The 20,842-nt window shown below is 31.9% G+C and overlaps 1 protein-coding gene across 2 annotated transcripts; it reads left to right on the top strand.

The window, feature by feature from the left end:
- Positions 1–13,528: 13,528 nt before the first annotated feature.
- On the top strand, positions 13,529–18,847 carry LOC143346733 (TBC1 domain family member 13). 2 transcript variants are annotated; one of them, XM_076775139.1, is made up of 10 exons: positions 13,529–14,049; positions 14,113–14,186; positions 14,358–14,483; positions 14,571–14,724; positions 14,782–14,938; positions 15,754–15,952; positions 16,300–16,501; positions 16,618–16,740; positions 16,810–16,867; positions 16,987–18,847. In XM_076775139.1, exons 1-10 carry the CDS (start codon positions 14,030–14,032, stop codon positions 17,062–17,064), a joined length of 1,191 nt encoding a protein of 396 aa, XP_076631254.1. In that variant the 5' UTR covers positions 13,529–14,029; the 3' UTR covers positions 17,065–18,847. The 2 variants fall into 2 exon arrangements, with proteins under 2 accessions (XP_076631254.1, XP_076631253.1); XM_076775138.1 differs by having other exon boundaries at positions 15,751–15,952.
- The last annotated feature ends 1,995 nt before the right edge of the window (positions 18,848–20,842 follow it).

Genomic DNA, 20,842 nt, shown 5'->3' with positions numbered 1-20,842 from the left:
TATACGATATACATTCGAGCTTCCGTTTGCATTTATTATAGAAAACAGGAAATAATTGGGGCTTTAACTGCACTCGACTATATCTTTGAAAACATATCTCTTTATAATTTATTATTTTCGATTATGTTTGTAAAATTGCGGTAATATTGGTCTATTTTATATACCAAGCTTTCAGAATTTACACATTTATTTAAGAGTATAATAATTTGCAATTCTTTATTCTGTATATTGTTACAAGTAAAATCGATCCCATTATTGTATACACAACCCAGATGAATCAAAGAAGTGTACATTGATGTTAATGTATTTTCAAAATTTGATTCGTCGAATGGATAAAACACGGTATAATAATTAAATTGATCGTCAATATATGCGTTATTCGAATGGTGCAAATGTACGGATACGTCCGTATTTAAATAATAACGTTCGAATATCAACAAATTCGATGTTTATTCGTGGCATATCAAATACCTACGAAATATTCGAATAATTGTTCGAATAGTCTCAGCCTAACTCTAAATTCATCGCGTACACGCGAAGACTCGGGACATGTTTACCGATTTCTATTTCGTTTCGAGCATACTTCAACTCTGGTTCAAATTTCTAACAGTACGATTTTTCTAACTCGATATTTGTAGTTCCAAATTTTTAACACTATATAGAAGATCCACGAACAGCAAGAAAGCCAAAATCTGCTTTTTCGTGAAGGAGGGGATCGAGGAATCCGATGCACAATTTATTACGATCGTATCGATGTTTCTAAACGTTAAACGAATGAAAACATAGTAACCTAATTCCTTCGTACCGAGCGATAGCTTCGTTGACGATTTTATTTCGATCTCAAATACTAGTTTCCAGAAGAATGCAACCCGAATTTTATTTCGCATTAAACGTGACGATGATCGATACTGTGGATCAGAGGTTCCCAGACTTTTTTCTACTTATTATATTGTTTTAGAAATTTTTTCGTGACACCTAATGCTAGTGGTTCTGAAACTTCTCAAGCTCGTAACACAATTTGGAAGAAAATTCAAATTTGCTATTGATATTAAAATTCATATGACTATTATAAATAATAAATATCAATTTCGGAAAAAAAAATAATTTATTACGTAACGATTTATCAAAAAATTTCTAGTAGCGAATATAAATAATGTTCAGTAATTTGAAAATTTGAAATATTACGTGATGCACAGTTTAGGAACCATTGATATTTATAACCACTGGTATATTTAATAATAATTTGTGTTTTGTTCTCTATCATTTATCGAGTCGTCTAGAATTCATGCGAAATATTTATTTTAAATTGCACAGAACGAGCGTATCCGACAACAGTGACAAGTGCCTAACATTGCATTTCTATGATAACATATTTCTTATCTCATTAACTTTTCCCTCACAGAAAATCACATGTGTTTTGATTTATAAAAATAATTCCGATTGAAATGACAATGTCAGAGTTGGACAACGAGTGATAGTTTCTTGATTATGTATCATTTTAAATAAAAACATTTTTATTCCTCGGAACACTGGGTCATTTTGACCCATAATAGAATTTTCATTTTACGCAAGTTTCAAGAAAGAATTGTGTTTAAAATTTCATTTATATATAACAATATATACGCACACAGACACTAGAATACTCGAAGAATTCTATAAATTTGTCAGTATTCAGAATTATTAAATATTATATTATTTATGTATCTTTTACCTTTTTCGAGTAAATTCTCATTCGTTCTTGAACAAAGAATACAACAGTTACGATTGAGTAAAAATGACAAGGATTACTCTGTAATCGTAATCATGAAATAAAAGATTTGATAATGATAGAGCACAAAATCGCAGATTGGAAGCTTGTTAATATTTCATCAACTTATTAAGTAAATCACAATCCAAAGTGTAATCGTTTCGTGATCAGTTATTAGTAAGTTAATCATTCGCTATTCCCTAGTCGCGGTTATCGATTACTCGCTTCGATTCACTTTTGCCCAACTCTGGACTATGTTAACGACCGTACCAATTAGCAGCAATTGATCGTGAATGTATTTTAGGCATTTTTTACTGGGTGAACTCGGCGAAATACAGTCGATAGACAACAGAAAGATCAAAGAAACTGTCTAGTGCGACGATTAAATTGCATTTCAGTTTGTGAAATCGTCTGTAAATTAAAATTCATGAAGACGAACAAAAGGATAACTAGAAGGGTGTCAAAGGATGTGTAGGAGTGGGAGGAAATTAAAACATAATTCTCTGTGATGTCTTTACATTGCTCGAATACAAAGCTTACCGTTGTCATTGCGTTTGTTATTTTCTTCTCGTTTCATCAGTCTGCAGCACTATTTCGCGTAGATCAACGCGAAACGATAGTAATTTTTCGCTTGTATACCGCGTCCCTCGCGAACTTGTATACAACGAAACTCGTACCGCTGAACAAATCACGTACAAGTTTTTTGTGCTCGTAGAGAGGCAAACGAAAAATCGACGGAAATAAATTATCTAATTTAACGAGGGTGACGAGAGGCCGCGATGACTGAATTAAAACTGAATCGCGTGGAACGGAGCGCGCCGTTCGGTTGAAAAATAATTCATAAGAAACGAAGGTAAAATAGTTTTCTTCGAGGAAAAACGATTTTGTTAGAAATTAAAAAGTATCGCGAAAGATCGATCGATTTTACGGAAGACGAAATCGGGCGTACGGAGACTGGATATAGTCGAATCGGGATCGTTTGGCTGTTCAAGGTCGCTGAGAGGTTACCCCTCCAACATTGTATTTTTTGGGTGTCCCGAAAGCAAAGTGGTGCGATTCGTAGCCAGAGAAGCGACCTTTATCGATCAGTCGAGTTCGTTGCGACTATAGTAAGAATTTTCCTATTCAACGTTTCGCGAATTGCGAGCAAATGTGTTCGTGAATAATGCAAATTGCGTTTGCATCGAGGAATAATGCAAATTGTTCGAATCGTTGCAAGTAAAACAGTTCGTGCAAAGAAGTGGGGGTGGGGACGAGGGTCAGGCAGGATCCAAGGTCGAGTTTCTCAAGAGAAATTAATTAACGACGAGGAGAGTAGGCGTTTTTTATTGTGGGTAGTTAGAAAAAGAGAATAAGAAAATTATAAGATTTTAGTAGGAACTTGCAGCAGATTTGATGCTCGAAAAATAGGGGTGGGATGATACTTATACATATGTGTTTAGTTCAATGTCTTTCTTAGTTTCTGTGGAAGTCGTACCGACTGAATTAAAGGGATTGTAACTCAAAAAAATGAGGTGTATCTTAAAATTTTCCTATTGAAACTATTGATAAATCTACGTTGCAGATATTACTTTGAACAGAATTAATAAATCGTTAATTTTACAATTATAAAATTACAAAACACATAATAAATAATATTGTACTGAAGATGACTTGTTTTAATGGTACGAACATTCATTATTTTGGACTCTTAGAAAGTGTTCAATTTATTGTTTGATGCTTTCCACAATCTTCTTGTGATCATTTTCAGAAAAATATTATAAATGAATACAAAGACTGCGTTACAATAAAAGTACTTTTAACAAAATTTCATTATTAATGTAAATTTTGATTATATATAAAAATATATGAGGGTAAATAAAATATTTCTATGTAAGAAAGTAGCAATTATAGAGAAGTTGAAAATACTATTCTTTTTATTTCATTTATTGTTTTTATTTTATTTTTTTCTTCGAACATGACCTTTTATTGTAACATAACCCTTACTTTACAAAAATATGGTAGAAAGCATTAAACAATGCGCTGTTTGTATTAATTTTCAAACATTTTGAATTGCTTTTGTTACGAACTCTTTAATTCTGTTTTACGGTTATGGCCTCAGTGTTAAGATGCGTGTTAACATGATATTAAGTCACGACTTTTATTATCGAATCAACCATTTCCAACAATTCTGATCATAAAATCTGAACTACAACCAGAGGCATTCTCTCCAGCCAAAATTTGCATCCTTTTCGTCGAACGTTTCTTTCAAACGAGCTAAATGACTTCCAACGAGGAGAACCACTCCAGTCATCAAAGTATTAAAGAGTATCGTCGAAACCGTTATTCACGACGTAAAATATAACATAACGTTTAAGGAAACCAGAGGTATCCCAAAGCCGCGTTCCTTCTTCGAAACGATGAAACAGTTGAAATCGAAGAACGAACGCGATGTTAGATAGAATTAGCGAGGGGAAACAGAGACGGAGAGAAGAAGATATTTGAAAGAGAGAAAGAACGCGTGTGTTTGCGACAGTGTGAGCGAAAATGGTATACTTTAAGCGTAATTATTATATAAAAAAAAAAAAGAAGCGAAACACACCGACTGCACCGAAACGACTCGAGCGAACCTCGAAAAACAGATCAACGTTGCATTCCGTTCTTTCTTGTTGTCTTAACTCTTCCAAATTTGCGAACGACGAAGCTCACTGTCGTACTATAGTTTCTAAACGTTTAACTCTTTCGGTGATGAGACTCGAAACGCTTTGCATGCGCCTTGTGCGGGAGTCTCGTAGTCGCGTTTGCGAAACGTACTCGACGAACGCCCATACGCGTTCTCCGCACGCGGTGTTCCGAAACGATCATAAGCGAACAAATCGAAAGGATTAAATAACAAAAGATGTATTAATATATAATAATAACGCGAGACTGAATAGTAGAAGAAATACGAAGAATGAACACAATTTCCAAGAATGGACAAAATGTATATCGAAAAAGGATTCGAACGACGAATACTTTACTAATTTGTATTCTGTTTCCAGTCAAATACTTGTATTTATTCGTGTAAATTATCTCGGGAATTTTATTATTATTACATTCCTGTACAAATATTTATTATGCCTCTGACAGAATTATAGAAATTATGAAAGGTATAGAATACAGAGGAATCTTATTTGATAAATAAGTTTTAGTATTTTGTACGGTTTAATCCAGGTACTGAATTATGAATATCACGAAACAATTTTGATCAAGCAGGTTAAAAGTAAGATGTTTGTTCTTTAAATTTTATATTAATAAATAATTTCAAAATGGCATAAATTTTTTATGAACTTATAAACTTTTAATACATTTTTATAACTTTTTTCATAAACCTATCGATTTCATTATTTATAAACAATTTGTAGATTCATGAATTTTGTATGAATATTGTACACATTTGTGAATGTATCAAAAGTTTAGAAAGTTTTTAAAATGTGTCGAATACATATTTGAAAATAGAAGTTAATAAAATTATAAAATATTGACACAAAATTATTGAAAATTGCATTCATGAATTCATAAACTATTTAGAAATCGTGAAATTTGTAAAATAAACAATTTTTTAAATTTTCGAAAAATATATACTATTTTCAATTTAGTTATTTGTTTGTGAAAAATTAAAGATACAAACATCACGTCAATACTATATACACAAACCTGAAACAACGATATATATTTTATTTATTTATGAAACTTAATATGAATATTCTATACTGATCAAATACCAAATACAAAACAGTGTGTTCGATATTCGACGATGTCTCAAATACAAATTACAAGAGCATTTAATTAACTGTGTTTGCGAATGAGAATTCTCAGTGTTAAGACTGAAACCCTCGACACGTATCGTGTGCGGAAATCTTGTAGTCATATTCATAAAATACGTATGACGAACGCACCGGTAAGTCGATAATTAATCACCGCAGAATACAGTACGTCAGGTTGCTCGTCGTTAGTTCCAAAACACTAAACATACCTACTCTGTATTTCCGATGCGTTTCAAGTACAAAATCGTTCAAATGTGCCCATACCTGACGACAGTGAACAATGGCGATCCGCGAGGAGTTAAGACGCCTATAGCGATTATCCCGTTCGCTCGAGTCGATAGACTTAAGCTGTATTTGGTTACTATTGTATGTCGACGGATAGAAAACACGTCAGAAGAAGCTCGGAACGGATGTTTCGTGCAAACGCAACGGGTTCGAGGTCCGGTCGTTTCCAAAAAAACGACGAAATGTTCGAAACGTCTCCGTCGTCGAATCTATATACGTAAAAGAAGAAGAACGGGGAAAAATACGCGGTTAAATGTTTGAAAGACTATTAGACGTATTATTAGACGATACGAACGAGTCTTCGTTTCGTTCGAAACTTCCAACCAAATTTGGTCCTCTTCGATGAAAACCGATAATAATGCCTATCAGGTGAAGATATAATTTCTTAAGGGGTGATTCTCATTAAGAACGTTAAAAGAATCCATTTTCTTTTTATCGAATTTTCTAAACGCATATATCCTTGAAAACATATCCTACAAATTTTATGCTGATATATAAAAAATTGCCGAAGGAGTCAAAACTCTAATGGAGATGAGGATATTTTTGAACTTTTATTTTGAAAAGTGAAGTTATTAAATATTTTCAAGAACCTGTCAGATAATTGTTTTTTTGAGACTGTCGAGACGATATCTAGGGAATCTCTGAAATCTCTGATCTGAAATTTCGTGTATAAATAAAGTAGATTGAATCTTCAATTTTTTACCCGTCCTTCTTTAAAATGTTGCCATTCTGCTATTTTATTTAATTTGTTTTCTATGTGTGAAAGAGCAAAACACATTTGTTTGGACAGCCGATGTATTACAGTTCGAAATTTCTAAAATTTTTATTATTTAAAAGTCAATAACTGCGTCTAGAAAAATACACGTATGTAGTCTCTACACTTTTTGTTGAAAAAAAAAGAAAAAAAAAATACCAATAATTACATACATAATTGCGTTTCTAATGGGAATTCAACTCTTAAAAGCAATAAATGTGTGTATATATATATATATTATTTTTAAGAAATTTTTATCTGTACTTGATAAACATACATATTATTTTTACTATCGATTCTTCGCTGACGAGGACCGAAACTGATCGATCCAAGGCTTCGACCGAAGTAAAGATTCGCTTGCATTGGCCAACAATAGGTCGAATAATTTTTTTTCAACGAGCAAGCATTTATACAAATCATTTTGATTAAATGTTAGAAGTGAAAGAGAGCGGGGGAGACGAACTCGCGAGAAAACGACTCGATTTTCGGACGCGTGCTCGTAGACGCGCGAACCCGGCTACAAACTCGCGTCGCGAAGAATACTATTCGAAATAATACGTTATCTCACTGTGATAACGTATTATATATATATGAAAGATAATTTATTATATTAAATAGCGTATTATTATATAGACGGCGATGAAACGTTGCACCGCGTCGATCAGTTATTAAATCGTCGCGAGAAAATCGCTGTCGAAAAAAAAAACAAGCAAACGATAGATAGAAATAGAAAAACGAAACACGAAGAAACAGAGGAAACACAATAGTTATACGAAGACAGGTAAAAAGAAGTGCAATGTTTTATTGTTACACGTAAAATTCCACTCGCGCGATGCACGGAACGCGCCCAGACGAGCAGTCACCTTCGAGGAAAGAAGTCTTCATAACTATTTGCATATTACTTTATTGTTATATGAATACATTGTAACGGTACATTACGATTAAAGGTAACGAGAATATTAAACTGGAGGTTCCCATCGATTACGCTACTGGCGATTTCAACGCACCTCGATAATATCGCGCATGTTTTATGCATTTTCGTGCGGTTCGAGGATCAATCTCTTTATCGATCATCTTTCACGTTCTGAACTCCAATCGATCGAGAATTCACACTGATAAATTCGAGAACGATAACCAATGCTGAGCATGTTAGTAAAACGTCGATTGATTGTTACTCTTAAACAAGCTATTTTTATTTAATATTTTGACTTATACTCTTTGAATCTACGAATATTATTAACTATAATTGATTGGCTCGTAATTGAGACATATTTTATAATTCGATTTATTCTGAAAATGACTCGAATTATCTTGTGTTATTTTTTGTTTATTCATTTAATTATGTGTTACTTTGCAATATTTTATTTGAAGTTAGAAGAAAGATAAAATTTATTGCATAACGAGCGATGATATGTCATTGTATAAATAAAATTAAATGGTCATTATTGAACGATTATCCCCATCAAAAGTGAGTAAATCTCGAATAACAACTAAAAAAGATAAAGAAATTTTTGGTACATTATGAATGAACATTGTAGAAAAATTATTACTGAATTAAAACTCACTGATTACTGAAAGTTTAAGGGGTGTTTTACGTTTGGACGCCCTGCAATAAGAGATATTTTCGGAAATTTACAAAAAAAAATCTATTTAGTCGACTATTTAAAAATTTGTTATGCATATTTTCTGACTATTGAAGAATATCTACAAATTTTCATACATTAATACAATTCATAGTTTTTTAGAAAACAACCTTTAAAAAATGCGTAAAAAATAATCTTTTTTCCTTAAGAAAGTCAATCAACATTACTAGCTGAAGCAAAAGTATAAACAAAATATCTTCGCATATGCGTTTGTTTAGTTGCGTACTAAAATAAATGAAAAGAAAAATCAAAAACTCATAAAATAATGTCATTCAGGAGCAAAAAGAGCAAACAAATTTCGACTTCTTTCTTAATAAAAAAAAATGTGATGTTTTCTATGAGCTATTAGTACTTTTAACACTTTTGTAATCTTGAAAAGTGTGGTTTCGAGGAAAACGGTTTCAAAGTTTACGATCGTCACTTTTGCTGCAACAGACTATTTTCTTCAAACTCTTAACACTTAAAAATTTTACATTTATAACACTATAAACTATAAAAAAAAAAAATATAAAAACAAAGAAAAACGATTTGTGAAACGTAAAACCTTCCTTAAAGCTACGTACTACTATCGAGGGGTTAATTACCATATTCCAGTCTGTTAAACACAGTTTTCGTTCAACTATGCAGTATACCTTTTCTATCATCGCAAAACGTATATCTTAATGTAAAATTAATTTAATTCTTTATTTATGACTTCTTTAGTAATATAATAAAAATGTAAATCAATCGATAATATAATTGAAGAAAAGTATGAAAGTTCAAACTGTTGTGTTCGACCTAATTTCAAAGAATTAACTTTTATATGAAAGTAATGGTGGTTGATGGAAACATTGACAATATCACAAGAACTAAGTGAAATGCTTGCATATTTATTTCGTATCCTTAGACGAGCAAAAGGAAGAAACAACTTTGTTTATCGTCCTTCTTTCGACATTGTAAAAATGAAATAAAGCATCTATAGCAGCGAAAGGGTTAAAATATTGATAAAGATAAGATGCATGGACTGCAAAAAGTCGTAAGATTGATCCTCGTCGCCCTTCATCTTGAATCTCCGTTCAACTGCACTGGTTATATCCACGCATTGAATTCACCATTTTCCCGTTAAGAGGTGTCTTGTAATCGCTGGTATATATGCGTTCTATTTAGCTATTATACGCGATACGTTCACGTATTCACGAAGGCGAAGTATTTTGATTCATAGGATGACGTTTCATTTTCCCTTCTTTTTCTACGTACTTTGTATATTCCCGAATAACCATCCATTGAAACACGATGTATAATTATCGACTGATAAAAAAAAAAGAATGAATTATTACGACTAACGTTCATTTTACTGTTAATCAACCAGATTTTATTGAGCCGAAACGCGTTAACGTGGACGACGACGACGACGAAGATGCTTCGTCGTCGTCAGCGTAACAATCTTCGTAACGATGCGACTCGATTTATTTTCTCGTACTTATTCGTTTTTCTCGCTCGCGGATACTCGAAAAATCCTTGCGTCAAGAAAAAAAACGAATACGAAAATCGGTTTCTTTTCGACGAAAGATCACGTCCAATGTCGAATGTTTGTTGATCTTAGATTCGTTCTGAAAGAAGAATTCCCTTGAAACTCTGATGTCTTAATCGTGAAAATTGGGATTCTTCGCTCGCGTGCTACAGAATCCTCCGCCCTCGTCGATTCGTCGCGAATTTCGAGGCTGAAGACTGTAATCTGTGCGAATCGTGTCGCATCGTTTCGCAACATTATTATCGTGGTAAAAAAAAAAAAAAAAATAACGTATAGTAAAACCTCGCAAATCTGTCGACGTTGGTGAAGCAATCGACCGGTTTCTTAGAAACTAGAGAGGCAAGGGATTGCGCCAATAGAGAAGTACAAATTATTAATGTGAGATAGAGAGAAAGAGAATGAATGAATGAGAAAAACAGAAGAACCGTAAATATGCGAATAAAATCAATCATTCGAGAATGAGACAATGTGACCAATAACGAATGAGGTGTAACGTCTGATGTTTAGTTTCATCGCTTTTTATTCATCAACTTTGATTATATTATTGCTTGTATTATTAATTCGAGATACCTTGAATACAAAAAAGTAATAAACAATGTTAGGCCGTCTTCTGTATTTCGTATCCACTCCTAATTTCTTACTTCCTCGAAATTCCTGTTACTATATTACATCGTCCAGAAGTTAATTGCGGTTTTCGAACGGTCAGTTACTGTTAAAAGTAATGTATAAATATATTTATTTAATTAAAATAATATCCATTACATTCTATGCATTCGTTCCAATGTGTAACAAGAGTTTAGTATAAAAACTTGGATTTCTAGAATTGATAAATTCTTGAAAGACTATTTCGTTCGAGACATATTATACAGGGTGTTCGACCACCCCTGGGAAAAATTTTAATGGGAGATTCTAGAGGCCAAAATAAGACGAAAATCAAGAATACCAATTTGTTAATGGAGGCTTCGTTAAAAAGTTATTAACAATTAAATTAAAAAATTTCAAATCGTTCTGGAAAAATTATTGTCGGGTGTGGGGATTAATTACAATCATTTTTGGTGAATACACATATCCCCGAAATCCTACTCTCAATTGAGAAAAAAATTCAGGTAGGTGGTGAAATTTCTCGGTGAAAAAAAATTTTTCAAATCGTTCTAAAAAAATTATTTCCGATTACAAGGGTCGATTATAATCATTTTTGATGAATAGATATACCCCGGAAATCCTACTCAGTTTGGAGAAAAAAATTCGAGAAGGTGTGAAATTTTTCAACAAAATTAAAAAATTTTAAATCGTTCTAAAAAAATTATTTTTGATTGCAGGGACCAATTATAATAATTTTTGGTCAATAGACATACTCTCGAAATCCTAACCATTTTCGAGAAAAAAATTCCTTACCGAAAATATAATTTCAGGCTAGAAATGCTTCCCTAAAATTCATGCGGATCTTTAAAAGACCATAACTTCTGAACGGATTGGGCGATTTTAATGTTCAAAAAGCCAAACGCCGCGTATTTTAGTGTAGAATATGTAACAATTATAAAAATGTTGGAAAGGTAGTTCCTTGGCCCCGTAATGTTAGAAAGACCCCATAAAAATGGTCCAATTTTCAAACAGCCATAACTCCTATAATAGTGAATATATTTCAATGAAACTTTTTTTTGAAGTAGAGCCCATAGGCACCTACAAAAAAGTATTAAGCAACTTTTCTGTAGGACGTCAAACGAAATTATTAAAAATCAAAAACGAATTTTTAAGGAAAATCGACAGAGGTGCCTAAATTTTTCGACGCAATTGAAAAGTTTCAAATCGTTCTGGAAAAATTATTTTCGGTTGCGGGGATCAATTATAGTCATTTTCGATGAACAGACATACTCCCAAAATCTTACCCACTTTCGAGAAAAAAATTCAGTATTAGCGGAACTTTAAACGTTAATAACTTCTTAACGAAGCCACTATCAACAAATTGGTATTCTTGATTTTCGTCTTATTTTGGCCTCTAGAATCTCCCATTAAAATTTTTCCCAGGGGTGGCCGAACACCCTGTATAGTAGCCGTTTTTTATTAGAATTGTACGTACATATGATAATATTAACTAAATCAAACTTTAAAGCATGCCTCAATTTTTATAAATATTTTGAAATTTGTAAAATTAAAGTTTATTAGTCATTCATGTCTGAATGGTATATTATAATTGCGCGGTTTCTATGTTCTATTAAACACCCATAGAAAACTGTACGCAAATGCAATTGCAACAATTTATAAATGACAGATTTATAAAAATTCAATTAATTATTCGATATCTGGAATATACAATCGCAATGAAAATACAGTAAAATACTCGTCATTCCAATTTACAACCGTTATCTAATAACGCCATTTTAAACTGCCAACCAATCGAAATCACATATTTTTTATAATTAAAAATGGATGAAATTTCGTTTGAATTTCGTCTTGTTTAATCGTAACACTAATTTGTTATACAATTCTGTATCATACTTACACGCTATTAGGAATTTATTCAATTTGAGTTTTCGAAGTATCATGGCGACGATTGATTGTCGCTAGCATTCCTTCTATTCGGATTTAAATTAGACTTTGTAACAGAAATAAAACATAAAATCAAATGTACTAAAATAAATGTACCTATATCGTAATTAAACAAAAATTGAATTCGAAATATGTATGTCGTACGAAATGAGTAAGACATAATAACAATTGACACCGATTAGATATCTGAGAAAAAGCGCGAAAATGATTCAATTATTTTCGCGATGTCGACTGCATTCGTAATAAAAACGTATTAATATTAAACGAAAACACCGATAGAGAGTAATGAAAAGTAGTAATAGCTATTAGAAGCATTTAGTTGTCAATAGGAAAACTGTATGTATCTTATTAGATGAGATACTGTAAACACGTCTGAACACGTTTTAACACGCCAATTTCCTTCGAACGAATAACGACCCCGTAGTATTAGCGGTTACCATCGCAAATTAGCAACGGGTGGGAAGAGGTTCAATGTCTCGTATTAACCTTTTCTTCGAAAATAAGCAGTATTTCCGAAGAAAAGGTTAAACCTTGAGTCTCGAATAACTTTGTTGATACTTGCGATCAAGGGTATCCCAGGTACCTAGAAACTACGTCTGTAAAAGAATTACACAGAGATCCCAGACCAACATTTAATTACTTGAAGATATTATTATTTATATACTTTTCTAACGACACTACGCGAAACGTCCGTTGTTCAATAGATTCAATAGTTTCGATAATTCCTCTTACGGACAGAATCTTAATCGATTATGTGATTCATATGCAAGTCGATCGATTGAAATATTTTAATTTTAACCATACAAACGTTCAATATGTAAATATATTAATTTTCCATTTAAATTTTAATGAATATTTCTTCATATAAATATTTATCGATGTAATAGTGTTTTCTTAATAATTTTATTAGCGCCCTACGTGACTGCATTTCGAGAGATTATTATCGAGAGATTATCGCAACACTAAGATGAAATTAATTTCTGTTTGAAATTATATAATATTCATGTTTTGTATGATTCAAATTCTATTCTTACAAAAAATAGATCTACAATATGCGTGTTATGTCATTGAAATATTTTTTTCAGTTGTCAAATTTTTGTTTATACATTTATTAATTCATTAAACAATTTCCTAACAATTTTCATTGTTTTTATTCCCTTTTGCAAAGTACAAACTGTTATCTTTGGGTTACAATACGAGACTTTATCTAGCAAATGGTCAATTACTTTGTATGTTTACATTTCACAATTCTATAATTCGTTCGATAACCTGATTTTGTATAATCTTCATTCAATAATTCTAGCTTTTCGTATCTATGAAATCGAGATAATGTTAAACATTCAATGGTATTTTAATTTAGCACACTGCGATAAGAGAGAAATTAGATCGGTATGAAGGGAGAAAATCCTGTTCTTGATGTATCGTAATAGACATCTGCGTCGTATAGGTTAGGTTAGAATCAGATTAACTTCTGCAGAAACTATAGCTCGCGTGCCTGTAGTCACGAGTATAAAGTGCCATATTGCAATGATAAGAAAGATTTCTCCGCTTCATGAGATAAGAACCTTGAATCATTGTTTAATATAAAAGACAGTCGACTGAGCGAGTGAAAAAATGGTGGTTAAGTCTGTTTGTCAATCTAGCAGGGCACTGACAATGTGAGAAACAGGTATCATTATACGCCCACACGTCTATCGAATGCCGATAAGAACATAGCGGATTTCTCGTTCAGTATTACACGTGCCACACACAGCCACGATGAGTATTTTGAAAAAAAGGTAATACCATTCGTACGTTTTAATCAGCAAGAATATTTTCAATTAGAAAATATACTTTTTCAGATTAAACGAATTCGAAGATGTTTTGAACGATGAAGAAATAGATCTTGTCAGTTTGAAACGATTATGTTTCCATGGTATGATCTTTTGTGTCTATTTTAATCTTCTTTATCCACCTTATTGGATGCTGTGCATTTTGCAAATCTCTGTAGTAAAACCAATATTTGTACACTCTGAGTCATATAAGATTTCCTTGAATAATACAGCTAATTGATAGTTTATATTTACCAATCAAATCTTGTTTGTAGGAATACCAGATGAAGGAGGGCTAAGACCATTGTGTTGGAAACTTTTGTTAAATTATTTGCCTCCTACAAGGGCTAGTTGGTCCGAAACACTTACGTGCAAAAGAATACTCTATAAAACTTTTATCAGTATAACCACAAACTTTTATTTTACTCGTAACGTTTAGTGGGATAATAAATAAACTAAACAATAATAAAAATGTTTATTGTTTACAGAGGATCTTATTGTTATGCCTGGTGAAATAAATTCAAATGGTGAAAGAGTAGATGTCACGTTTCACGATCATCCTTTAAATTTAAATCCTGATAGCAAATGGCAAACATATTTTAAGGACAACGAAGTTCTTCTACAGATAGACAAAGATGTTAGGTAAGGTTAGCATTATTCCTTATTTTGAAAAGTATCAAGTAAGTGCCTCTTTTGTAGGAGGCTCTGTCCGGATATATCATTCTTTCAACAAGGTACAGATTATCCCTGTGCAGATATTGTGAATTCCAGTGGACAGAAACGTTTACACCATAGAGTACAACATACAGTTTTAAGAAGCGCAAATGTGGAAAGGAAAGGACTTGGTGTTACTAAGGTAACTACACTTTTGAATAACCTAAGAAAAAGATAAAACTAACTTTGTTTCTTATATTCTTATGCTGATATGGAAAGCAGCAGGTAACATCATTAATTTGATGAATTATTTAAAACAAATTTCCTAAAAAATTATAGCTGTTTTTTTGAATGGCACATGCAGCTGATCAACAGGAAATTTTGAAGAATTAGAGGGGGGAGGGGAGAATGCTAAATATAAAATTTTATTTAAAATAATAGATTAGGTTTGGCTATTTCTTATTTTATTGCCGAGTAGAGAGCCGCTTGTGTAACCGCGGGGATAGATGGGTGAATGGATTACTGAGTTTAAGAAAACAAAGTCAAAGCAGGTTTACGATTAGTACATCTTCGACGTCTCATACAATATTGTCCTAGGAAGCGAGTTTTTTCTCGCCTTGGATCGTTGTTGTTCGATTTTGTGTTTAGGTGGCAACGACACTTGAACGACCCGGCGTTTTCCTCTCTTACGCCATCTCGCCACACAAGCTACACACAATCAACCTAACACGTAGAAACCCTTACACTTACGATTCAAAGCGAGTGCAACTATACATATTTAGGTTGAATTGGAATAGTATATTGTAAACTAACATTTTACGGCCAACAAAATTAAAATTTGACACAAAAGCTGCGAACTCATTTTCCGTGGGACACTTTGAGTTTGTTTGCTAGTAAACTCAAAGATCGTGTTACCGCTGAAATATTATTCCTCCCTCTTTTTCCCTCCAAATTTCATGTCGATCGGCCGTGGGTACCATTAAGAAGAATATCGAAAATTGTATATATTACTTGCAGATAGCAGTTTCCGTCAGGAAAGCTGTAGAAGATTATGTACCACTTGCAGAAGGTGGTGAAGCACATTGGGAGGTTTTAGAAAGAATACTTTTTCTTTATGCTAAGCTTAATCCAGGTCAAGGTTATGTGCAAGGCATGAATGAAATTGTTGGTCCTATTTATCATACGTTTGCTTGTGATCCTGGCCAAACATGGAGAGGTAAATTACGAACAACTGTCGTTAAAGTACTGTAATCCGCGGACTTGAAATTTCGTGGTAGGAATGTGAGAAAAGTGGCGGGGATACACCTATTCGCACGTACACATTGAACTCTAGTTTGCTATTCGTCGCGGCAGTTACACACAGATGTGAAATTTGTTCCTACTACTATGTCACACTGCGTGGCGAAGGCTCGGAACGTGCGACTCTGAGAGCGTTAATGGTGGGGATGAACGGTCCAGCCCCTCTTGCCCCTGTGCAGGCCCGCGGATTTTCAAATCAGCGGAGCATAGTAGATACACGTTTTTAAGCGGTTTACAAACAAATTTAAATGAGATTATTTGTAGAACACGCGGAAGCAGATACCTTCTTTTGCTTTACCAATTTAATGAGCGAAATTCGAGATTTTTTTATAAAGTCGTTGGACGAAGCTGAGTTTGGAATAAATTCAATGATGAATAAACTTATTACTCAAGTAAAGACTAATGATCCAGAAGTGTGGTTGCGTTTACATCAACAGGAATTATGTCCAGAATATTACAGTTTTAGGTCAGTTGAAATAATAAGATTTTTTTCTTACCAACTGTACGTATATAAAGTCCTCATTATTAACCCTTATTATTAAGAAAAGATTAAGATACGTACGGATATAAATATTTCTTTAGATGGTTGACGCTTCTTCTATCTCAAGAATTTCCATTACCGGATGTTATGAGAATTTGGGATACCTTATTTGCTGATGAGAATAGATTCAGCTTTCTGATACACATATGCTGTGCTATGATTTTGTAAGTATTGATTATTTCAGGATATTTTATTCTTTGAATAAATATAAATCGATATGTGAAATTTATTAGGTTATTAAGGGACCAACTATTTGCTGGAGACTTTGCTACAAACGTAAAACTTTTACAAGTAAGTATAATTTGAATTTTATTTCAAACGTGCATCAAGTCTAGCAAGCGAAATAAAAATATGGAATATTTAATTTCTTTTATCATTTTGGTAAATTGTATAATTTATTCTATGTTTAGAATTTTCCTTCAATGGATATTCAAATAGTACTTTCTAAAGCAGCGACATTGGCAGGCAAAACTTTAAACTCGCCATAACGTATTCTCACGCACGTATAACTTCGTGCAGAGTTGAAAACATGAACAAAACGTTTAAAATAGAATGTTTGAACATTTTTTAATGACACATTCTAAATACCGTTATTCTTTTTCTGTCTCTCTTTCTCCCTTTTGTTTTGGTTTTATATATAATCTCGAACATTTTTTTGTTAATAATTGATCAAAACAGAAATTAACATTCTGTCTGAAAGTCGTTGGGAAGTAAGATAATTTTATGTAGCATTTTATACTCAAGAAATACGATTTTTTTTTTTTGCGTTTATATAAACTCAGATCGATAGGATCTGAATTTAGCTCTCTATTTCCTTATTAAATGATGAGATAGAGAGAGATTGTTAACTCTTAACAAGAAAGATGGGTTTCAAGCTCGTGAATGTTATTACTTTGTTAAACACAGATAAACTATTACTTAATACAGCTAAGAAAGTATATACCGATAAAAATATGTTTTGTAATTTAATAATTATATTTTTTACGAAAATGGTAATCAAAACATTATTGAATTTATCACTTGTCATTACGGTTGCATAATTCTTTATCAATTCTGTTTTAATTTGAACTCCATTTTCAACACTAGTTAGCACATTTTGTGTTGTATTTAAATATGTTAAAATACGATGATGTATTCATTGATCTATCTAAACTTTTTTTTATTTAAGTAAACATATAGCTATTAGTAGAAAGGCAGAAATGTGTAGTAAGCACTTTTATAGAACCAGAAAAGAAATTGTTACTTGGCACGAGTAAGAACTGATTCTCGTTAGGGGTTAAAATATGTATAACAGTGCTGTGAATGATACATTCAGCCATATTAAAGAAGTAAATCTTGTTATATTCAAAAAGAAAACAAGAATGAAACAAGAAACATTTAAATATTCGAAGTAACCATTTATTAAGTTGAAATGAATGAAAGATTGTTTCTTAACGAACAAAATATGAAAAGGTAGTCCAGTAGTTATTAAAAATTAAAAGAAATAAAAAATAATAAAAAAAATAGTGAAATCGCGCGAGTGCGTATGTAATACTGGCTGATTCGATATACATTTTGTAACGATTAAACAATAATAGATTATTATCGTTTATACGCGCAATAATCATGTAATCTGTTTAAGTGAAATATTATATTTTATAATCTTATTTTTGTAATGACCTGCGTCGTTCGTCCTACGTTTATAAAATAAAACAATAATCTTTCACGATTCTTGTCCCACTGAATGAGTTAACTACAAATTACGATAAATATATCAGTCGATTTTTCATCATCGATTATCAATTATCGATTGAATTGGTTGTGCTTATGGTAATTATAATTACGTTTCAATTAAAAATAAAACAAATTTCTATCGGTGTTTCGAAAGTGAAAATCGTGTAAATGATTAATTGAATTAGATTATAACCTGTTTACTGTTCCTTTATATGTATAGTAATACTGATGCAATGTGTGTGAATGGTTTTTAAGGGCAATTATGAATATACAGAATAATATACGTAATTTACAATTTTAATGGTTAACATAGAGAATCTTGATAAATGATATAAATAGAACATCGATTATCAGAATTGATTATTACGAGTAATCGATTATTGGAACACAAAATGAAACACACGAGTATTCACAAAGCTTATGCTAAAGTTGTTTATATTTTGAAATCCGTATTTGTCTGGTAGGTACTAAACATAAACAAATAATTTAAATTATACGTTTCATTTATGTTATTGTAAGAAAAGAAAGAGAATGGTGTGTGTTGGATTTGAAGAAGAAGATTTGAAGAGAGTTTATATTTTGGTTATGTAATAAGGTTATGTGTATAATGTTGGGAAGTCGATGATTGATGAAATTAAAAATGATTAGTTGAAAGTATTAGAATTAAAAAATGAAGAGAGTAATTAAGAGAATAATCATCTTCACAAGAGCATAAAATTAACAAAAAACAACCAATTAGATCAGGCAATGCAGAAAGTTAAAAAAAATTGATGGATGGAGGTGAGTATCTAGAACAATAAATCTTGTAATCAAATAAAAATAAATCCAGAAATAATTACTATAATATTTTTTCTTCATTTAAATCAAGTTTACAGAGCAATCTTTTTAACAGCTTATCATTTCATCTTAAAACTTGTATCCTTTATTATCTAATACCAGGCCATGGATTAAGAAGTTACTCTTTTAAGTAGCTTCATTTTTTCATATGTTAAAATAAATTTTTACAAATAGATAACGAAAAAATTATTTTCAATTTACTTCAGATTCTTATCAAATTAAATTATTTGAATTTAATTTATCAAATTTTATCAAATTAAATTATTTGAATTTAATTTATCAAATTTTATCAAATTAAATTATTTGAATTTAATTTATCAAATTTTATCAAATTAAATTATTTGAATTTAATTTGAATTGAATTATTCTGAAACGTGCATTCAAAATGTTTAGAACGATATTTTCTATTGAAAAAAGTCAAAAAACGAGTGTCTATAAAATTTATTCTCGTTATTGTAAGTTATATGAATTTAAAAAAGGAAATTACGTTAAAAATATTTGTGTCGTGCGTAAAGAATAAGCTTAAAAATAAAAAGTTATCAAAGTTAGCTTTTCAAATTTAGAAACGGGATTTTTAACTTCTTCGATAAATCAAGATTGACATATGACGTTTGATTACAAACAAGATATACGAGTTAACCTTACATCCAATGTATTTTTTCGACCCATTTTTCTGGGGCTCTAGAGCCCCATTACCATATTCGTGTCACTCGCAACGTTACCAATAGATTCACAAATAAACACAAGAGGAAGTGAGACAGAAAATGAAATTACATAAATTTTAGTATTTTTTAACGGAGTGAAAACTGTACCGTCCAGAAGTGACCATCAATCGATTAATTTCATTGGAGCAACCAATCGATTAAGATTATTTAAACATTTCAAGATTATTAAAATACGTAAGGATGTACCTCATTGATAAGTACACAGCAAATCCTTTATTTTTTATTTTAAATTATAATACATCAGGCTATTTCGTGATGCTGGTGCACGGTACTAACAGTGTTATACTTGAGGCATTCTATACGTTGTCACTCTACAAACAAACGTGATCAGTGACTATACGCAACGCTACATCAAAAGTAAACCTGAGGAATATAACCGATCGCAAATCTAAAAGTAATCAAAACCGGTTCATTGTAATTGCAACGCGATAATATCTTCATTTCTAATGCAATTACTAATGCAATCCGAAATTAGTTCGTATTCGCAACATTAACCTGAAAAAAAACGCGAAAAATTTGCATCGTTCGCAACTCTAAAGTTATCTATAAAACTAATTATTTGCAAAGATAACTAGACAAGCTACGCGAATAATTTGTATTTCGTAACGCTAATAGTAAACCGGTATTTATTCTTATTCGCAATACTACTCTGAAAGCAAACGCAAAAATATTCATCGCTCGTAACGCTAAAAGTAATCGCGATAAATTTAAATTATACGCTACGCTATTTTTTAAAACAAACACGATCATTTGAATTTCGCAACACTAATGCAAACCACGATCCGCAAAATACTGGTTGCTGATCTGAAAAGCTACAAATACTACAAATACAGGCGAATATAGTGACGCAGTAGGAACATGGAATGACTCTCCATCCTCATCCGAAGATGAAGATGAACAGCCATTTGTTGCAGCCCACTCTTGAGACAATTTGTCAGGGCCTCTTCGACTTCCGAGAGTCTCTTCATTTTTCGGCGGTCCTGCCAAAGCC

Source organism: Colletes latitarsis, chromosome 10 (genome assembly GCF_051014445.1).
Source record: "Colletes latitarsis isolate SP2378_abdomen chromosome 10, iyColLati1, whole genome shotgun sequence".
Classification (NCBI taxonomy): Eukaryota; Metazoa; Arthropoda; class Insecta; order Hymenoptera; family Colletidae; genus Colletes; species Colletes latitarsis.
This window is presented reverse-complemented; position numbering and strand designations above follow the sequence as displayed.